General features: G+C 42.7%; 1 protein-coding gene across 1 annotated transcript; it reads right to left on the reverse strand.

Annotated features, from left to right (window-relative positions):
• Nucleotides 1-1,062: 1,062 nt before the first annotated feature.
• On the reverse strand, nt 1,063-12,886 carry LOC129336520 (probable ATP-dependent RNA helicase DDX60). Its single transcript, XM_054989648.1, has 9 exons — nt 12,864-12,886; nt 11,687-11,864; nt 10,603-10,944; nt 8,282-8,401; nt 7,902-8,075; nt 6,109-6,267; nt 5,516-5,657; nt 3,665-3,820; nt 1,063-1,199 (listed from the first exon to the last, which is right to left on the reverse strand). The coding sequence occupies exons 1-9, from the start codon at nt 12,884-12,886 to the stop codon at nt 1,063-1,065; spliced, it is 1,431 nt and encodes a 476-aa protein (XP_054845623.1).
• Between the last annotated feature and the right edge of the window lie 4,438 nt (nt 12,887-17,324).

Here is a 17,324-nt window from a genome sequence, read left to right on the forward strand (position 1 = left end):
TATGTGTGATCCTCAATTCACATACAGGCTGTCTCTTGCTTGGCACAAACGCATGCCACTTTCAGGAGAGCTCCCTGTGTATAACTGCATTTCCAAATGAATATGAACTCCCCCACCAAGTTGGGAGGGCAGAGTGCCAATTCAGCTCTGCTTTCGCAGTGAGCACTCTCAGGGATGGACATCGAAGGGCAACTACTGTAGGCTCCTCTGACTTGCCAGTGTGCATTTCTTTAAGGTGTGAGAAAGTGTCAAGATGTGCATTTCAATTAATGGAGATGGGAGGTGGGGGGAACTGGGAATTTGGCAGCTGTAATCAGAGAATTTCCTTATGAAAGATTAACTGCAGGGGCAGCAAAGAAAGTCATAGCCAGAGCTATTTATTTATAGAAATGTAGCAATTTCAAACCACATTGTTATCAGAAGGGAAAAATGGAAAACACTGTCACCTCACAATAAATTTAAAAAACCAAGAGAGCCTGCAATACTTTTGGCAATTGGAGAAGAACTGATATTGAACGCATGAACGTACTCACACGGAGCAAACTGAAGTGTGACTGTGCAAGCAACTGCATTGGAAGCTGCATCAGAAGGGGTGGGGAACACATGAAATGAGGTTCACTTGAGCATCCCTAGGTACTTCGTAACGTGTACTTCCATCCTCGTCTCTGCCTTTCTACAAACTTCTGTTACTTCGCATAAACCTGCCTAGTCTCTTCAGCTGGGAGGGGCTGCCTTCCCAAACTCTGATGAGTACATGAATAGAGCCATTTCCTAATAATCGATGCACGTTGACAAAATATCCACTGTCATTATGAAACATTAACATTCTTTTGCCAAAGACCCTGGCTTCAATCGCCTAAGACCAAAACGAAAGCAATATATTTATAATAAATTCAAACAACATACTTCTAAAAACACGTCAGCACAAAAACTGTTGTTTTAAAGATATTTACTGATTATCAAAATTCAGCCATCTCTGACAGCCAAAAAATAGTTATAAAATTCTATCTAGGCTTGAGAGGAAGCAATGACAAGTAAGACTGTTGGTCCAGTCACTAGCACTCAGAGATACCAGTACTCAAAATGAAAATATATGTACCTGCTTAAGAAACTTAGATCTTCCAAAATGGTTCCAGCATAGTCTTCCACTATATCAGATTTAATTGGAATAAGTCCAAAACTGGGGACATCTGTACATTCTTGATAAATGTGATATTTATTAACCACAGAAATAAAATTATCAGTTTCCATTCAAGTTCATAGAAGAACCAGGAGTACAAGTAGTATCAGAGATGCAAAGATCATCATATCCCATGATTGTAATGCATACCTTGTTACATTTTAGATAGCTCAAGATAAGTAGCCATGTTAGTCTATCTGTAGCAGTAGAAAAGATCATGCATCCAGTAACATCTATAAGACTAACACAAATTTTGTTAGTCTTATAGGTGCTACTGGACTTTTGCTCATTTCTATTGTTACATTTTAAACTGTGATAGTATGATGGTAAAGTTGAATATGGATATAGATATGGTTCATAAACTCTCTCCTTTCTTACACTCAGCCAATCTGGCCACTCCAGTCAAGGTTGCCAGGTCCTCCTGGTGGGAAGTGGGGGACTGGCACATCTCCCTCTTCTTCTGGGCTCCGCAGAGGCTCAATTTGGGCCTAAATCAGCCCAATTCAGGCTCAGATTGATCCAGATCAGGCTGCTGTGAAGCGTGGGAACGCAGCCATGCTCTGCAGTGGCCTGATCTGGGCCGATTTGAGCCCGAATTGGCCCAAATTGGGCCGCTGTGGAGCATGGGCGTGCTCCCACACACTGCAGCAGCCCGATCCAGGCTGATCTGGGCCTGAATTGGGCTGATTCAGGCCCAAATTTGGCCTCTGTGGAGCCTGGAAGAAGAGGGAGAAGAGAAAAAAGGCTCCTGTGTTCCACAGTGGCCCAATTTGGACCAGATCAGGCCTGTGTGAGCATGCAGTGCTGCCCAGGAGCATGTCCCAGGAGGCGCATTCCTCCCTTACCAGCCAGGTAAGCAGGGGTGGGGGTGAAGAGTGGGAGCAGGGGATCCTCCGCCCCAAGCAGGGGACTGGTAACCCTAACTCCAATCCATACTTCTGTTACCTCATAGCTGGATTACTCTACATTGGGATGCCCTTCAAGATAACTTCAGCTAGTCCAGAATGTCAGCTTGACTATCATCAGGAGCTAGCCAATGGGAGCATATGTTGCCCGTTTTGAAACAACAAATAATAACATTTGATTTATATACTGCCCTTCAAGACAACTTAACACTCACTCAGAGCAGTTTATAAAGTGTGTTATTATTATCCTTGCAACAATTACTCTGTGAGGTGGGTGGGGCTGAGAGAGCTCAGACTGACTCAAGGTTACCCAGTTGGCTTCAAGGAGAGGAGTGGGGAATCAAACCCAGTTCTCCAGATTAAAGTCCTGCCACTCCTAACCACCACACCAAACTGGCTCCCTTCATGGCTTGGGGCTCACATATCTGAAAGACCATTCCTTTCCGTCTGTTCCTGTGCACCAACTTCTACCTATTGGCTGTTCCCACACTTACAGTGATGCACTGGCATTGACTGGAGCTCAAGTCATTTGCACTGTGTGGAATGGGTTCCCTGAAGAAGTGAGGGGTGTCTCCTCATTGGAGATCTTTAAGAGGCACGGTAAAGACTGTTTCTTTGCCAGGTCTTTTGATGGGCTAGGGTAGCTTATGAATAAGCAGGCATCTTTTAGGAGGAGGGACTTGTTATTTTATTTTTGGGCTTTCTATTTTATTTTCGTGTTGACTTGCATACATACATAGCTCAGCAAGTTCACAGTAGAGACTTCACTTTTTCAGTCCATACAGCATTGCTATTCCAAACTTAAAGCTGTAATAATACCATATAATACTAAACAGTGTAATAATGATGTATAATGTTGTAATCACCATACTCATCCCAAAGGGCAATGCATTTCAAACAAAAACGTTCAACAGAAGTGCAAATTGACAGTGCATTTCTTACACTATAATAATTGTTAGACAGGGTCTATACCCATCTACTATCAGACTCCTTGAGCCACTAAAATTAATTAATTAAAATGGTGCTCATTGGTTATACAAAATGAATTTTGTTTTTAGAAAGAAATAGTTACGGATTTCTGGGCCCATCACCCTCTTGATGATTTACTGGTAGTGCAGTTGAACTAAAAATTTTCCCTGTCGTGTAATCACCTGGATAGGATTTCTCCACTTCACCATCCGGCTGTGGATCCACCCAATTACTAATGGCAGCCTAACAGTGCAGTCTGAGGGCCAAGCTACACATGACGAATGACACTTGAACGGCAAGTGGATTTAGTGGAGGGCAAGTGAACAGGGAGAAATACACTTGCTGTTCAAGTGTCATTCGTCATGTGTAGCTTGGCCCTGAGGCAGAATTATACCTTTCTGACTTCACTGAATTTATAAATTTGTAACTCTGCTTAGAACTGCACTACAAGAGTACAGAAATACTCCAGAAACAAATGACGAGCCCTTATTTCAGTGCAGCAGTACTGCCATGCATAACAAAACCGTGCCTTCAGACTCAGTTTTTCAAAGTAGCAAATATCCATGTTTATAGCTTACAGCTCATATTCATGGTTCAAGACTTCTAATACCTTTATCTGTGATTTCAGTCTGTTGAAGGAATAGTTTTGGGGTATTTCGTACTGGAAAAGCTTCTCCAAGGTCACACAGACCAGCTATTGTGGTTGCAGTATTCCATAGATATTGATAACAATTTTGAATGTCTTTTCCCAGTTCTAACTTTAAGCCTGCACAAAAGAGTCACAAATGTAAGTATAATCCTAATGTTACAGAGACAGTCTTAGCTCATTCAATGCTACCAGAATCAGCTCATCTGACAAAGGCCTCAGTCATGGATCAGACTTGACCCTGCTCCCTAGGTTTCTTCACAGGAATATATTGGTCAGGGTTCTGAACTTTGTTGAACAGAACTTAGGCCTTTGCCTATTTGTGGTGTTACTCTTATGAATCTCCCATAAACTATAGCAGGAATCATTCATCTATGGTAATCAGGTACAGAGGGGATTGGCTCAGATACGCTAGTGTTTTAAACAGTTAACATGCTGTTGTTATTTTTTATTTACTTGGAAGACACATTGCAGTTCATGGGTTCCAGCCAAGACATACATGATGCCACACTCAATCCAAGTGAAGTATATTCTACTGATGGAACAATGCACTAGAGCTTAATCTTTTGGGGGGGGGGGGTAGACTGGTTAAAATATTTCTTTTGACTGCCTTTGGTAGCCTTGAGTTGTTGACAGACCTTTAATTGGTCATTTAATTAATAGAGATACTATGACAGGGATGGCCCCTTTCCTCAGGGGATATACAATCATGCAGTACCATGGTGGAAGTCTTTCTAGGTCTATGTATGAATAGCAACTCAAAAGTTGCAAGCTGTTAGGATGCCTGAGGGTTTTCTGCACTGCAAAAAGAACAGGATCAGGGAAGAGTGATGTCTGAAGCAATTAAGGTGTCCGATTAATTTTTTTATCAACATGACTGACTTTAGATGACAATTACTAATTAAGCACTGAAGCAGCCAACTTATGGTGTCCCCTCATGGTATGACAGGGAGATATAAATAAAGGTTAGGATTAGAGATCATGATGGCCCAAGGTAGCCAATCAAGCTTCCACAGCAGAGTGAGGATTTGTACCTGGTTGAATCAGGTCCTAGTCCACCACTCTAACCACTATGCACTCCACGTCTCATGATATCTTTGGACAGTACCACCCAGAAGAACAAATGCATGAGCTTTTCATGTATTTGTGCAATGCTGGTTACTGTGACCATCCACACAATAGCATCAACACTGGGAATATGTGCAGTGCATGGTGGGGAGTCATCATCCTGACCTTGCAGAGTCCAGTGGTTTCTGCATAAGGATCCCAGTTGAAGATTCAAATACAATAACTAGAGACGGGCACAAACTGAAATACAAACCAAAGTTCAGCACAAACTGGGCTGGTTCATGGTTCGCGAACCGGCAGTTTGTCAGAGCCCATTTCTGACAAACTGCCACGAACTTTAGGTTGGTTCGTTTGGTTCGTTTTTTGGTTTGTCGCTACAGACAGCCTGGCACCAATCAGTTTCCTAGGCAACGGGGAATGGGCTTTCTGCAGACCTTCTGCTGATCCAGAAGTGATGGTTTGCTGACCCAGAAGTGACATTTTCAAAAACCAAACAAACTGGGGCAGATTCATGAATGTTCGTGGTTTGTGAAACGTGATGAACCACAAACCACATGGTTCATTTTTTCCCCGGTTCATGCTCATCTCTAATAATAACTATTGTCCTTTACCCTAATAGAAATACTGGAATACACTAGCATAATTCTAACACAGCACACAAGCATGCCAAAAGAGTATGTTTGAGTTATAAAAATAGTATTAGTTTAAGATGAAAAATCAGATTGTTCAAAATCAAAATATAAGTACCTGCACAGTATTCTAATTCATAGTAGCATACAAGATTCTTCCACAGAAAATTATCTCGCAAATCTGCCAGATATGTGAAATCCAATTTCCAGTCATTTGCAACATTCAGATATTTCAGAACAAGATAATCACATCTTTGTAGCTGTTGAAATAGAAGAGTACTGCAGATTTCAAAATGATTTTATTCTTCCCTCACAGAGTGCATTGAAAGATCAGACTGCCATAAGAAACTACAATATATATATAAGGACATATTAAGTAATACAGACCTTATATAACTCTGCTTGCTAACTACCTGGAGAAAAAAAATGCCCTGTTTCATTTGTAGAGGCTTAGCAGGATGCTATTTACCAGGTAATATTATTTACCTTCATGTCATAAAAAGTGTCAGCTGCCTATTTTGTACACATTATGCCCCTATTAAGTGGGCAAGGCATTCTTCTCTGTTAGTAACCATAAATGGAATCACACCCTTCCATATTTTACCTGATATAATTTCATTGCCATTAATTTACAGCTCTTTCCTTATAAACACAACGGAACATGAGCAGGTTTATCTCCTCATCCCATAAAATAAATTGTTATTGACCTACCATCTTTATAAATGGGAAGACTTGTACTGTCCAGCAGGATTTGATTATTCTAATTTGAGCTCGTTGTGAAAGTGGCAAACTACAAAGAAAAGCCACACTGAGGCACTGAATTCTACAAAGATCTGCTACTTCATCCATTGTTAACCCTTCTCCTGTGTCCTGTTGTGAAAAGACAAGGTGTTTTGCATTTAATTTTTAATTTTTGAGCTGCTTTTTGAATATAATTTACATTCCTTTTCTTTTGCAATATAAGTAACCTGTATCTATCTATTTTTATACTGCTGTACCCAGATCCCATAATCCTGTGTACTGATTAGGAACTGAGGGTTTGGTTTCTTGGCTCTTCATTTCTTTTTAAAGGGTTTAATGGCTCTTACCACTCCTTCCAAAACAATCCACATGTGTTTTCACACACATGCACACACACACTTGGAACTAACGACTGGCTTGAAAGGTAAAGTCTCTGAGGTCTGAATAACCTAGAATTAAGAAATAGCAATTCCCCCTGTTTCCAAACCAAATACTCTTCTCTGGGAAGGCAATAAACAAAGCATTGTATTTGTTTCCCAACATATTTCTTTAACAAAAGTATCGGGCAAAAACCTTTAAAACATATTCTTATGTAAGGTTGATGTCAACGGGTGGCTAGGCGAGGTAGCTGCCAGGGCCCATGGCTTTTGGTGGGGACCACTCCTACTGACTCCCTACTCACCCATCTCCTCTGATGCCTGCATTCACATCCTCCCACTGGCTGCTTGTGAGTGCTTTGTCCCCTCTGCTCCCAGCTGCATATGCTGCCTGGCACTGCTAGAGAAGGGCATGTGGGATGGTGCACAAAGCCTCAGCATCCCTGGTGGCTGTGGCAGTGGCACTCCTAGCTGCACCCACCACCCAGTGCCATCAGGAAAAGGGCATGAAGACAGTCTGGGCAGCTGTGACCACAGGTGGTGGGAGAGCTTGCAAGTGGGCAAAGGAAGGGTCACAGGCAGGTGGAGGCATGTGGGTTGGAGGGCAAGAAGAGGAGCCTAGTAGTGGGCATGGAGGGGGACTGAACACTCTCTGCCCAGGGGCCTCCAAAACCTGGAACTAGCACTGTTCTTATTAGTTTTTTTACTTCATTATGTCATGTTTGGGTTGCTCATTACTTAGGTAACTTAACCCTCTCCCAGCCAACACCATGTTCTACCTTTCTCCTTAGGGTTGCCTGATCCCCCCAGCAACTGGTGGAAGCCTTACCCACTCTTGGGGGGGGGGGAGCATTTCTCATCATCAATATTATGGCATCACCACTGATATCCTCACATTGCTGGTGGTAGGCTGACAGAATTCCCGTGCACCCAGAAGTTATATCAGCACGTTGCTGATGTTGCATCCGTTTTTCTCAAAACTCTGTGGATTGGCCATAGAGTTTTGGAGAAATTGAAGAGCATCCCTTACCATTTCTGGCTTAACTAAGGAGTGGTGTTGGTGCTCCTCTGGGGTGCCCACTCTTTTCCTGCCCTTCCCTCTTCTCATAAGGGCAGGGGAGATTGGGGGATTCCAGCCATAAGTAAGACCTCTCCCTTCACCAATGTTATATCCCATCTCTATATGTTTGCTACTCTTCTCGCCTACTCTTTTCCCTTAAAAAGTAAATTGAATAGGATAGCATTGGGACCTCAAGCAAGAACATGATAGAATGCTAATTTTTTTAAAAAAAACCTTAGCCATGAAAAAGAAGGAAACAAAACAAAACATCTTGTCAGGTGTGATTTTAACAGCAGTCTTTCCAATGTTAAAGAAATATTTCATACCTTTTCATTCCACTGTTCCAGTGGTTCTCTTTTTATTTCATCAGTTACCTTTGCTTTTTCTAACATGCTTTTGTAAATTTTCAGTCCTACTGCACAGGTAAGAACACAGAAAGCACACCTAATGTCTGATCCTTCTGGCCACAAATCCTTAAGCAATGATATGGCCTGACAGACCTGCAAGTACATTAGTTAAATGAAGTTTTTCAACAACACAAAGATATTACAGATGCCGTATTCTTTCCTTATATCAAATTCGGCCGTGACATTCAAGCACTACAAGATAGTGGTCATTGTTGTTATATTTTATCCATATTGTTGTCCAATTGCAAGACAAATAACTTTTATTTTATCTTTGCTATGGAAAATAGTTCAACAGTTACCTCTTCTTGCATCATTCTCACGTTGAACTTCAGGTGTTTGTACAGAAATAGTTCTGCATCCTTGAATTCTGTTAAATGTTTGAGCATAGTTTCCCAAGCACGCAGAATATCTTTTTCATACTAAAATCATAAAGTTATGTAGTTATTGTGACAAGGAAATGTCAGAACCTTCAACGAGTAGAAATGCTTCATTACTGCACAAAGCAACTAGCATTTCAATATGTATATTGAAATGGGATTTAGAGAAATGATATAAAAGTTTGCCAGATTACTGATACGTCTAACCTAGGTCTTTCTGCATGCATGGCATGTTCTGCTGTGCTCTGACATTGAGACATAATCTTTCCTCATAAACCCAAGCCTCTGACAGGGACCTCAGCAGTCTCATACGAACATTCAGGGCCTTTTTCTGGGAAAAGAGATGGTGGAACTCTGAACAGGGAAATGAGGGAGAAACACACGGGATTCTTTGAAATAATATTATTTTCATGCACTATGGACTTACATCAACTGTGAGACAGAACCCCCAACCTTGTGTGTGTGTGTGTGGTGGTGTGTGTGTGTGGGGGGGTGATATTAAATGACATAGGAACTACAAGTAGGATCCTACTTATCACAATAGTCTTGAACTCTTGCCCCGGGTGCAAAATTTCTCCAGCCCCACCTCTATACCTTCCCCAGAGCAGCCAAGGCAAGTCCCTTATACCCAGGGCTTTTCTTCAGCAGGAACGCAGTGGAACGGAGTTCTGGCACCTCTTAAAAATGGTCACATGGCTGGTGGCCTCGCACCCGATCTCCAGACAGAGGGGAGTTTAGATTGCCCTCCGCGCCGAGCTGGTGACCAAAATGGTCACTAGCCATGTGACCATTTTTGCCGAGGGCAATTTAAACTTTAAAAAACTCCCCTCTTGTTCCAGCTGACCCAAAGTGACGTCATTGTGCAGTCATGAGTTCCACCACTGAGTTCCACCACCTCTTTTCCCAGAAAAAAAGTCCTGCTTATATCTATTGGGGAGACTTGTTCCTCACAACGATCCAGCCTCCCCTCCCTGAGCAGCCACTCTTGCCGGATCTCCGCATAATGCCAAACAGCCCCTTAGAATTTTGTGCCCAGGGCAAGAGGTGCCGGAACTCTGTTCCACCGTGTTCCGGCTGAAAAAATGCCATGAAAGTAAGTCTATATGTAACAAATCAGACCATTGGTCCATCTATCTCTGTAGCGATTGCTGTAACATGCAGTGGCTTTCTGAAGTCTTTTGGAAAAGAGCATTTCCTGTTTTATTTTTAAACTAGGAATGCTAGGGATTGAACCTATGACTTTCTAGACACAAGAGAAAAAGTGCAAAACGTGGTCTACCACTGCCAAATTATATGTGTCAGGGAGTTCCATGCAGCCGTAGAGGGCTATATGGATCACAATTATGTCACTGGGAAAAGGGGTCAAATCATCCATCTCATCACTACTTCCTCAAACAAAACTCCCCCCACCCTGGTGTTTTTAGCCTCAATAGGAAAAAGACAAGCACAATGTAGGCATTTGTCTTTTTCCCTGCCAGAGAAACAGCATGAGGAAGAATTTTTAAAATGTTTTTATTTTTGACTGAATTTATAGCCCAACTTTCTCACTCAAAGGTGCCAGCATTAATGTAAGAGAGATTAAGTCCCCAGCTCCATTAACAATATACAGTGCAAAGTGCAGGGCTTTTTTTCCGCAGGAACACGGTGGAACGAAGTTCCGGCACCTCTTAAAAATGGTCACATGGCCAGTGGCCCCGCCCCCTGATCTCCAGACAGAGGGGAGTTTAGATTGCCCTCCACGCCAAGTGGCGCGGAGGGCAATCTAAACTCCCCTCTGTCTGGAGCTCAGGGGGCGGGGCCACCGACCATGTGACCATTTTCACCGAGGGCAATTTAAACTTTTAAAAACTCCCCCCTTGTTCCAGCTGACCCAAAGTGATGTCATTGTGCAGTCCTGAGTTCCAACACTGAGTTCCACTACCTCTTTTCCCAGAAAAAAAGCCTTGGCAAAGGGTATTGTTTTTCCAGTAGAAAAGAGCACATGTCCAGTAGCATCTATAAGACTAACACAATTTGTGGTAGGGTATGAGCTTTTGTGAGTCACAGCTCATTTCTTCAGAGCACCTTCTCACCTCTGAAGAAATGAGCTGTGACTCACAAAAGCTCATACCCTTCCACAAATTTTGTTAGTCTTATAGGTGCTTCTAAACTCTTGCTCTTTTCTACTGCTACAGACTAACACAGCTATTCATCTTGCTTTCTCCAGTTATAGAAGATTTTAAAAAATATATATTGTAACATACCACTGTGAAAAATACTTTGTGTCCATACATGCTCTGCACATGATAAGCATGAATTCTAAGAATGTCCGACTCCTCTCCTAATGCAAGTACCACATTGATTTTCTTTGACAGTGTGTGGCTGAGGAATATGTTCAGGTAGTCTGTCTGGATAGATGTCAGCCCCATATCAGAGATTACCATAAAATATGGATAACTTTCCTTGAGGAAAATCTGCCATTCTGGTGACAAACAATTGGAAAACTCCGTATGAAGAATAAGGTCGGTATTGCGATCCAAGTGTTGAATTAGCATAGTACGTAAGAACAGTAAATAGGGTTGACTGAAATACATCTGTTCTACATCCTGTAGAAAATAAATGCAATGAAGTTATTGGTGGAAAATTTAAAAGATGACAACTCTTTCCTGACTTTATGGTGGTGAGAGTGCCCTCAAGTCCATTGTCCCTAATTAATTAAACTAACATCAGTGTAGTTTCCGTTTCTCAATGCCTTAATACACATGCAATTGTTGAGAAGATGGATATATCAAGAACAATCTCAGATTTCCTGACAATCCAGGCACAGCTTTTTCTATCAAAAGCTGAAAAAGAACTGAGAGCAAGATTGGGTTCTGAAGAAGCGCTGTCTTTAATGGATCTACCTGTCTCCTCAATGGTTAGCAAGTAGCAAGAAAAATGTGCTTTGTCAGAGAGACTTTTACTGCATCCATACATATACAATACAATTAGAGAACCCACCATGGGAGCACATTTGTCACATTTTTTACTCATGTTTAGCCTTCTCTCCACAATCAGTGGAGTCTGTCCATTCCTCACCCACCCACCCAGTCACCCACCCACCGCCTCTGTTTGGATTTCACAGTGCAGATTGGCCAGATCTAGTTACAATTTTGTCTCAATTGTAATGCAACACGTCACCTCATTTTAAGTAGGATAATTTGCTTTCAACAAGAATAATGGTATGTATTAGTGGTAGTCCTTTCCATTAACATAAAGAATAACAAATAATTAGTACAGATAGATAAGGCCTCCTAAAATGGTACAACTGTGAAAAAGGGGAATAAAGAATATTGGCTACTACCATACCTTGAAGAATACAATTATAAATCTTGCTCCTTTTTGAATGAAATCATTCAAAAAACATTCTACGGTGTAAATGAAGGACAGAAATGGTCCTTGGGTGCACATGCATCTGACAAGTAGTGAATCTCCGTCGATTACAAAAAATTCAGATTCTACAAAGTCATTCAATATACTGGAATACCTGAATGATAGAGCAAATGAAATGAATACATAAAGTAAAAGGGAAAAGCTGATTTCCATAAACTTTCATTCTTTCATTTGTTCATTTATTCATTTATAGTCCACCTTTTCCCCTGAGACACAAAGCAGATTACAGAGTGTAAATCAATACAATCAACAGGTATAACACATGAAAGTCCTTAAAGGCAGACAGGTAAGGCTCCTAAATGAGGCGGTTGGGATGAATCAGCAATCTAGTTAATTTTAAGATTAAAACTTTTCCCCTAGGTTTTATATAACCTCTCCTCCTCTCATATGAAGACTGAATCTCTGGATGAAGAGAACATTGTTTTCAGATTTAATCTTTGGAATGGCATGTAACAGTTCAGCTCTGGGGATTATAATTCAAAAAACTAAATAGACATAAAAGTCATTTATTTTTTAAATTCCCATATCTGAAATTCATGTAAAGAATCCACGAGTATCAGAATGAAAGGGAGTCAGCTTGTAAGTCATTGTTCAGATAGAAAAGCAACTGAGAATGGTAGAGTCACCAACAGACTGGCAAAAAAACCCTGTCTCTTTAATAGAGGTTTACTATGTGGAAATGGACAGTTGAAGCTTTTCATGTATAGAGGTAACTATCATAACTTGGTAAATAATATTCCATCAAGCTTATATTATTCCACACACACACAGCCCGGACAATTGGCAACCCTCAAGAAAGGAATGAAAAGTAGAGCATCATTGGATTCTTGCATAATCAAATTACGACATCAGCAGAGCACAGCCAAGACATAACAGACAATATGTGTGTCTCCAGCAGTAAGACAAACAGGTCACCTCACACAGCCCTCTTCTATCTGCAAAAGTGGGCTGGGTGGAAAACGGGGACCAATGAAGCCATTCCTACCTCTGCATGTGCTGGGGAGCCCATTCCCACCCAACTCCCCCCACACACACACACACTACTTTGAAGGTGAGTGCTGTCACACATTAAACATGAGCAGGGCTGGTTTACTGTGTCATCGGTAGTACCACCATTGTACCGTCTTGGTGCATATAGAAGGCTCAATATTCCTGTGCGCTGTAAGACCCTTTAATCTGGCTTCTAGAAACCCCAGTGTGAGAACATAAAACTCTACAAGCCACCTGGAGGTCCATGATGCTGCACTTAAAGAAGAAGCGAGGATCACAGAAGTGCATGTCTCTATTTTTTCATGTGTAAAATAAGAGTTCACTCATTACGTTTTGATCCATGTAAACAGTCCTATTTCACAGCATATACACTAACATGGTGAAAAGCAGCAGATTACAAACTTCCAGTGCAAACCTAAGCAGTAAGTCTCATTGAGCTTAATTGGGCTTACTCCCTAGAAAGTATGCTTAAGAGTGAAGCCTGTCAGGGCTTGCCGCCGCTGCCGCTGGGCGTGGCACTGGGCAGTCTGCTCCTGACGTCACAGGGGGGCCAGGGATTCTGCAGGACCCTGCTCTGTGGAAGGAGGGGCGGTGTACCTCACCCAGACTCCCTCTCAGTCCACTCACTGGCCTGCTCAACCTGGCCTGCTTACCCTCTGCGTCCTCCTTCATCTCCTCCTTCCAGAGCTCTCCTCCAAACCTCCACCCTTGCATCTTACTGCTCTCACTCCACATCATCACTCCTCACTCACACCCACCACCACAGGGCTCTTCCCAGCCAGCTTTTATAGGGCTTCCTTCTACTGCCCCACCCCTCTTCCAGCCTGGCCTTGGGCTGCACCAAGCAGTTGCAGCTGGGGTAGCTGATCTGGCCCCACTGACCAGCACCAGCTGTGCCTTGTTCTCTGGCTGCCCAGCCTCCCTGCCTTGGCTGATTGCTGAAGGCATGTCCAGCTGCAGTCCCCTGGCTAGCAGCCCAGCCTCCCTGGCAGAGCTGATGGCTGAAGGTGGGTCCAGCTGCGGCTCCTTGGCTGGTTGCCCAGGGCTTCCTGCAGAGTGCCTCCAATAGCCCCACCTGGAGTGGCTTGGCTTTTGGCAACTCCTGGGCCAGGCTACTATTTTCTAGCTGGGGCATGGCTTTGGGTTGTTGGGGCTGCTGCTGCTTCTCCTCCTCAGGTAAGGTCTTTGGGTGGGTGACTGCTGGGCTCCCAATCCCTCTGCCCTTGCCCCCTTCCGCCTTGCCTAGCCCCCTTTCCCTCCCTAGGGGAGTGGGACTCGCTGGCCTCTCTCTGTCTCCCCCTGCCTCCTGAGGCCCTGGGCTTTTGCTCCTTGCCCCTGGCACCGGCAGGTTCTGGCTCCATTTGCCTGTGGGAGGGGTTGACCTGCTGTCCCCCAGCTGCCCCCTCTGCCTGCCAGTCAGACCGGTTGACCTGCTGTCAGCTGGCTGACCAGTTGACCTGCTGTCTGCTGGCTGCCCCCTCTGTTTGCCCATCAGCCCGGCTGACCTGCTGTTCCCTCCTACCAAGTCTGGGGGCTGGGACCCAGACCCCGGACACAGCCATAGTCAGTAGCTATGACTATAATTGTAGTGACAGTTTTTTCCAGATGCAACAATAATAATTATAATTGTGTTAGAAATTGCATATGTAGGTTTTAATTAAAATTTATATTTTAGATTTATGATTATGTTTCAACAAATGAATTCTTATACTTACTTAGCTTTCAATAAGGATTTCAAAATATGCCTCGATAAATAATCCAGAAACATTCTACTTTTTCTGAATTCTGGAATATATAAACACAACCTGGAAGTTAACTGGAAGATAATTGAAAAATAGCTATATATTTAATTTCAGTATAAACAAAATAATACTACAAACGATTTCTTCTCACCTGGGCCTTGGGGACCGCAGGTATCGTCTGTCTTTTTTGAATTTTCCTTACAAGCAGAACTTCCATCCTCGGTATTTTCAGTTTCAGAAAAGTCACTACAGCTTTTAGTGTCATTAGATTCCTCGTGCTTTTCCAACAGTGAGGATGTATCTTCTAGGAAACAGTCAGTCACCTCACTCATGTCAGAATCAAAATCGTCAATGTCACTGCCCTCCTCACTAAACTCTTCCTCAGAATCAGATTCTGCAGAAGCCATTGTAGACACTGCTTTTAGGATAAAAACATCACAATCAATAATAATGTTGTATGCTTAGTATCACTGGAGACTAGAGATGGGTACAAACTGGGGGAAAACGAACTGTGCGGTTCATGGTTTGTCACGTTTCACGAACCAAGAACTTTCACAAACTTGCCAGAGTTTGTGAACCGGTTCGTTTGGTTTGTGAAAACACCACTTCCAGGTCAGCTAAACATCACTTCCGGGTCAGCAGAAGGTCTGCAGAAAGCCCACCTCCCGTTGCCTAAGAAACTGATTGGCACTAGGCTGTATGCAGTGCTGAACTGAAAAATGAACCAAGCGATCCAGCCTAAAGTTCGTGGTGATTTGTCAGAAATGGGCTCTGATGAACCGCTGGTTCACGAACCATGAACCGGCTTGGTTCGTGATGAATTTTGGCTCATGTTTCGGTTCGTGCCCACCTCTACTGGAGACTATAGAATACATTCAAGCTAAATGTCAGTGCTTTAAAATCCCATTTATCTACCTTGATGGGAGCACATGGTTAGATTTCTCCCACTGAAATTAATGGCACTTAAGTGTTCCACTGTAGCCAGACCATGCCTTGTACAAATACAAAAATTCAAGATGCCATATAGACAAATATCATTGTTATTATGGTCGCTTTTTTGGAATAAAGAACCCTGGACTTTCAGGCTCAGATAAATTCTTTTTAAAATAACCTGTAAATTCTTGATTAGGAGTCGAAAGATTAGAAGACAGATATGAGATTTACATATCACAGTCCATCAAGGGAAATTCATGTGCAGAAGTTGACTTTCATGTACATATCAGATATGGATGCAGTTCTACATCTGAACCTGATAGGAATGCCAGGCCAGTGGTAGCATCCAATGGGAGACTGTAAAGGATGGGAAACCACCTGACTGATATCACACTGATGCCACAACATCACTTCCAGCCCAAACCAAAAGTTATATCAATGTACTGGACATGTTCTAGGATTTGCCCAAAACTATGCTTTAACCACACCACCATAATGACATTACTTTCCCTATAATAAGAGGCTTGGCTGCCTTAGGATCTGAGCAGGGATCTACCATTTGCTATGATGCAGCAGAACCAAAGGTCAAGAAGTACCAAGGGTTTGCCAATCTCCTGGCTTTGAAACCACAGAGAGTCACTCTAAATCATCCCAAACATACAAAATCCAGTAATTACTACTACCACCCTAACTTTTGTACACAATAAAGGGATGACTTCATTTCTCAGTTAAAAACAAGAAAGATTTCTTTGCTGATATGTTAGAGGACAGAGTCATTCAGTATAGATGGGTTTAGGGCATATAAATTCAATGTCCCCCTGCTCTAAAATATTGAACTGTATCTAGCTCTAGGAAATCAGTATAACAAGGCATTTGAATAATTTAGAAGTACTTCAAACTTTGGCTGAAAATGTAAGAAGTAAAGGACTTTATGCTGCCTCTTGTCTTAAGTTACCCAGGGGGACATGCAATAGAGACAGAGTGGTAAAGAGGTCAGGGTCTGTGCACCTCACCTTCCTACTGCAGCTATCCCTATGACATTGCCACTTTCAGGGCTTCCTTCCCTCCTCCCTCGCTTGTTTGCACACTTTTCTATCTTGCCACTATGGATTATGCAGGACATGCATCTTGCATCCACCAGCATCCTAGCTTAGACAGACAGAACAGATCCTATCTCTTCTCTTTCCTATCCTCAGTGGAGTTCCTAAAATAAAAGGACTCTTATTTTCCTTACTAAATAAAGCAGGCTCTGTATAAGTTTATTCTTTAAACACCGCACATTCACCTGCTTAGCTGTGCCGGCTAAGCTACTCTGTTAATAGAAAATACTCTCCCCTTTTTGCTCCTTGGATCTTAACAGGAGTGAGGTAGAGGGTGGAAATGCACATTACGAAGTACCTAGGGACGCTCAAGTGAACCTCATTTCACATGTCCTTCCACCAACTTCCCATGCACTCATGCACACAGTCACACTTCAATTTGCTCCACGTGAGTACATTCACATGTTTGAAATCAGTTCCTCACACCCACTCCTCAGTTTTCCTTCAGGTGCTTGGAGGGGGGGGGTGTAATATAGCAGGAGGCAGGAAAAAAGCTGAGGGAGAGAGAAAATCCACAATACCATTTCTCACCGGGAGGGACTGGGGTTCTCTCTCTTTCACAAAAAACTTCAGCTTTTTTCCTGCCTCCCCTCAAGCTCCCCAAGGATTTTTGAGACAGAGAGAGAGAGAGAGAGAGAGAGAGAGAGAGAGTCCCTCCAGTTGCGATTCTCCTTGGCTGAGAATCGCACCGAGTGGCTGGCTGTTTTTTTTTTTTAAGACTACATTTCCCAGGGAACCACGTGTCTCATGTAGTTCTACTCTTAGTCAGGCTTAGTTACTTGCAAGACT

The sequence above is a fragment of the Eublepharis macularius genome, chromosome 10 (genome assembly GCF_028583425.1).
Source record: "Eublepharis macularius isolate TG4126 chromosome 10, MPM_Emac_v1.0, whole genome shotgun sequence".
NCBI classification, from domain to species: domain Eukaryota; kingdom Metazoa; phylum Chordata; class Lepidosauria; order Squamata; family Eublepharidae; genus Eublepharis; species Eublepharis macularius.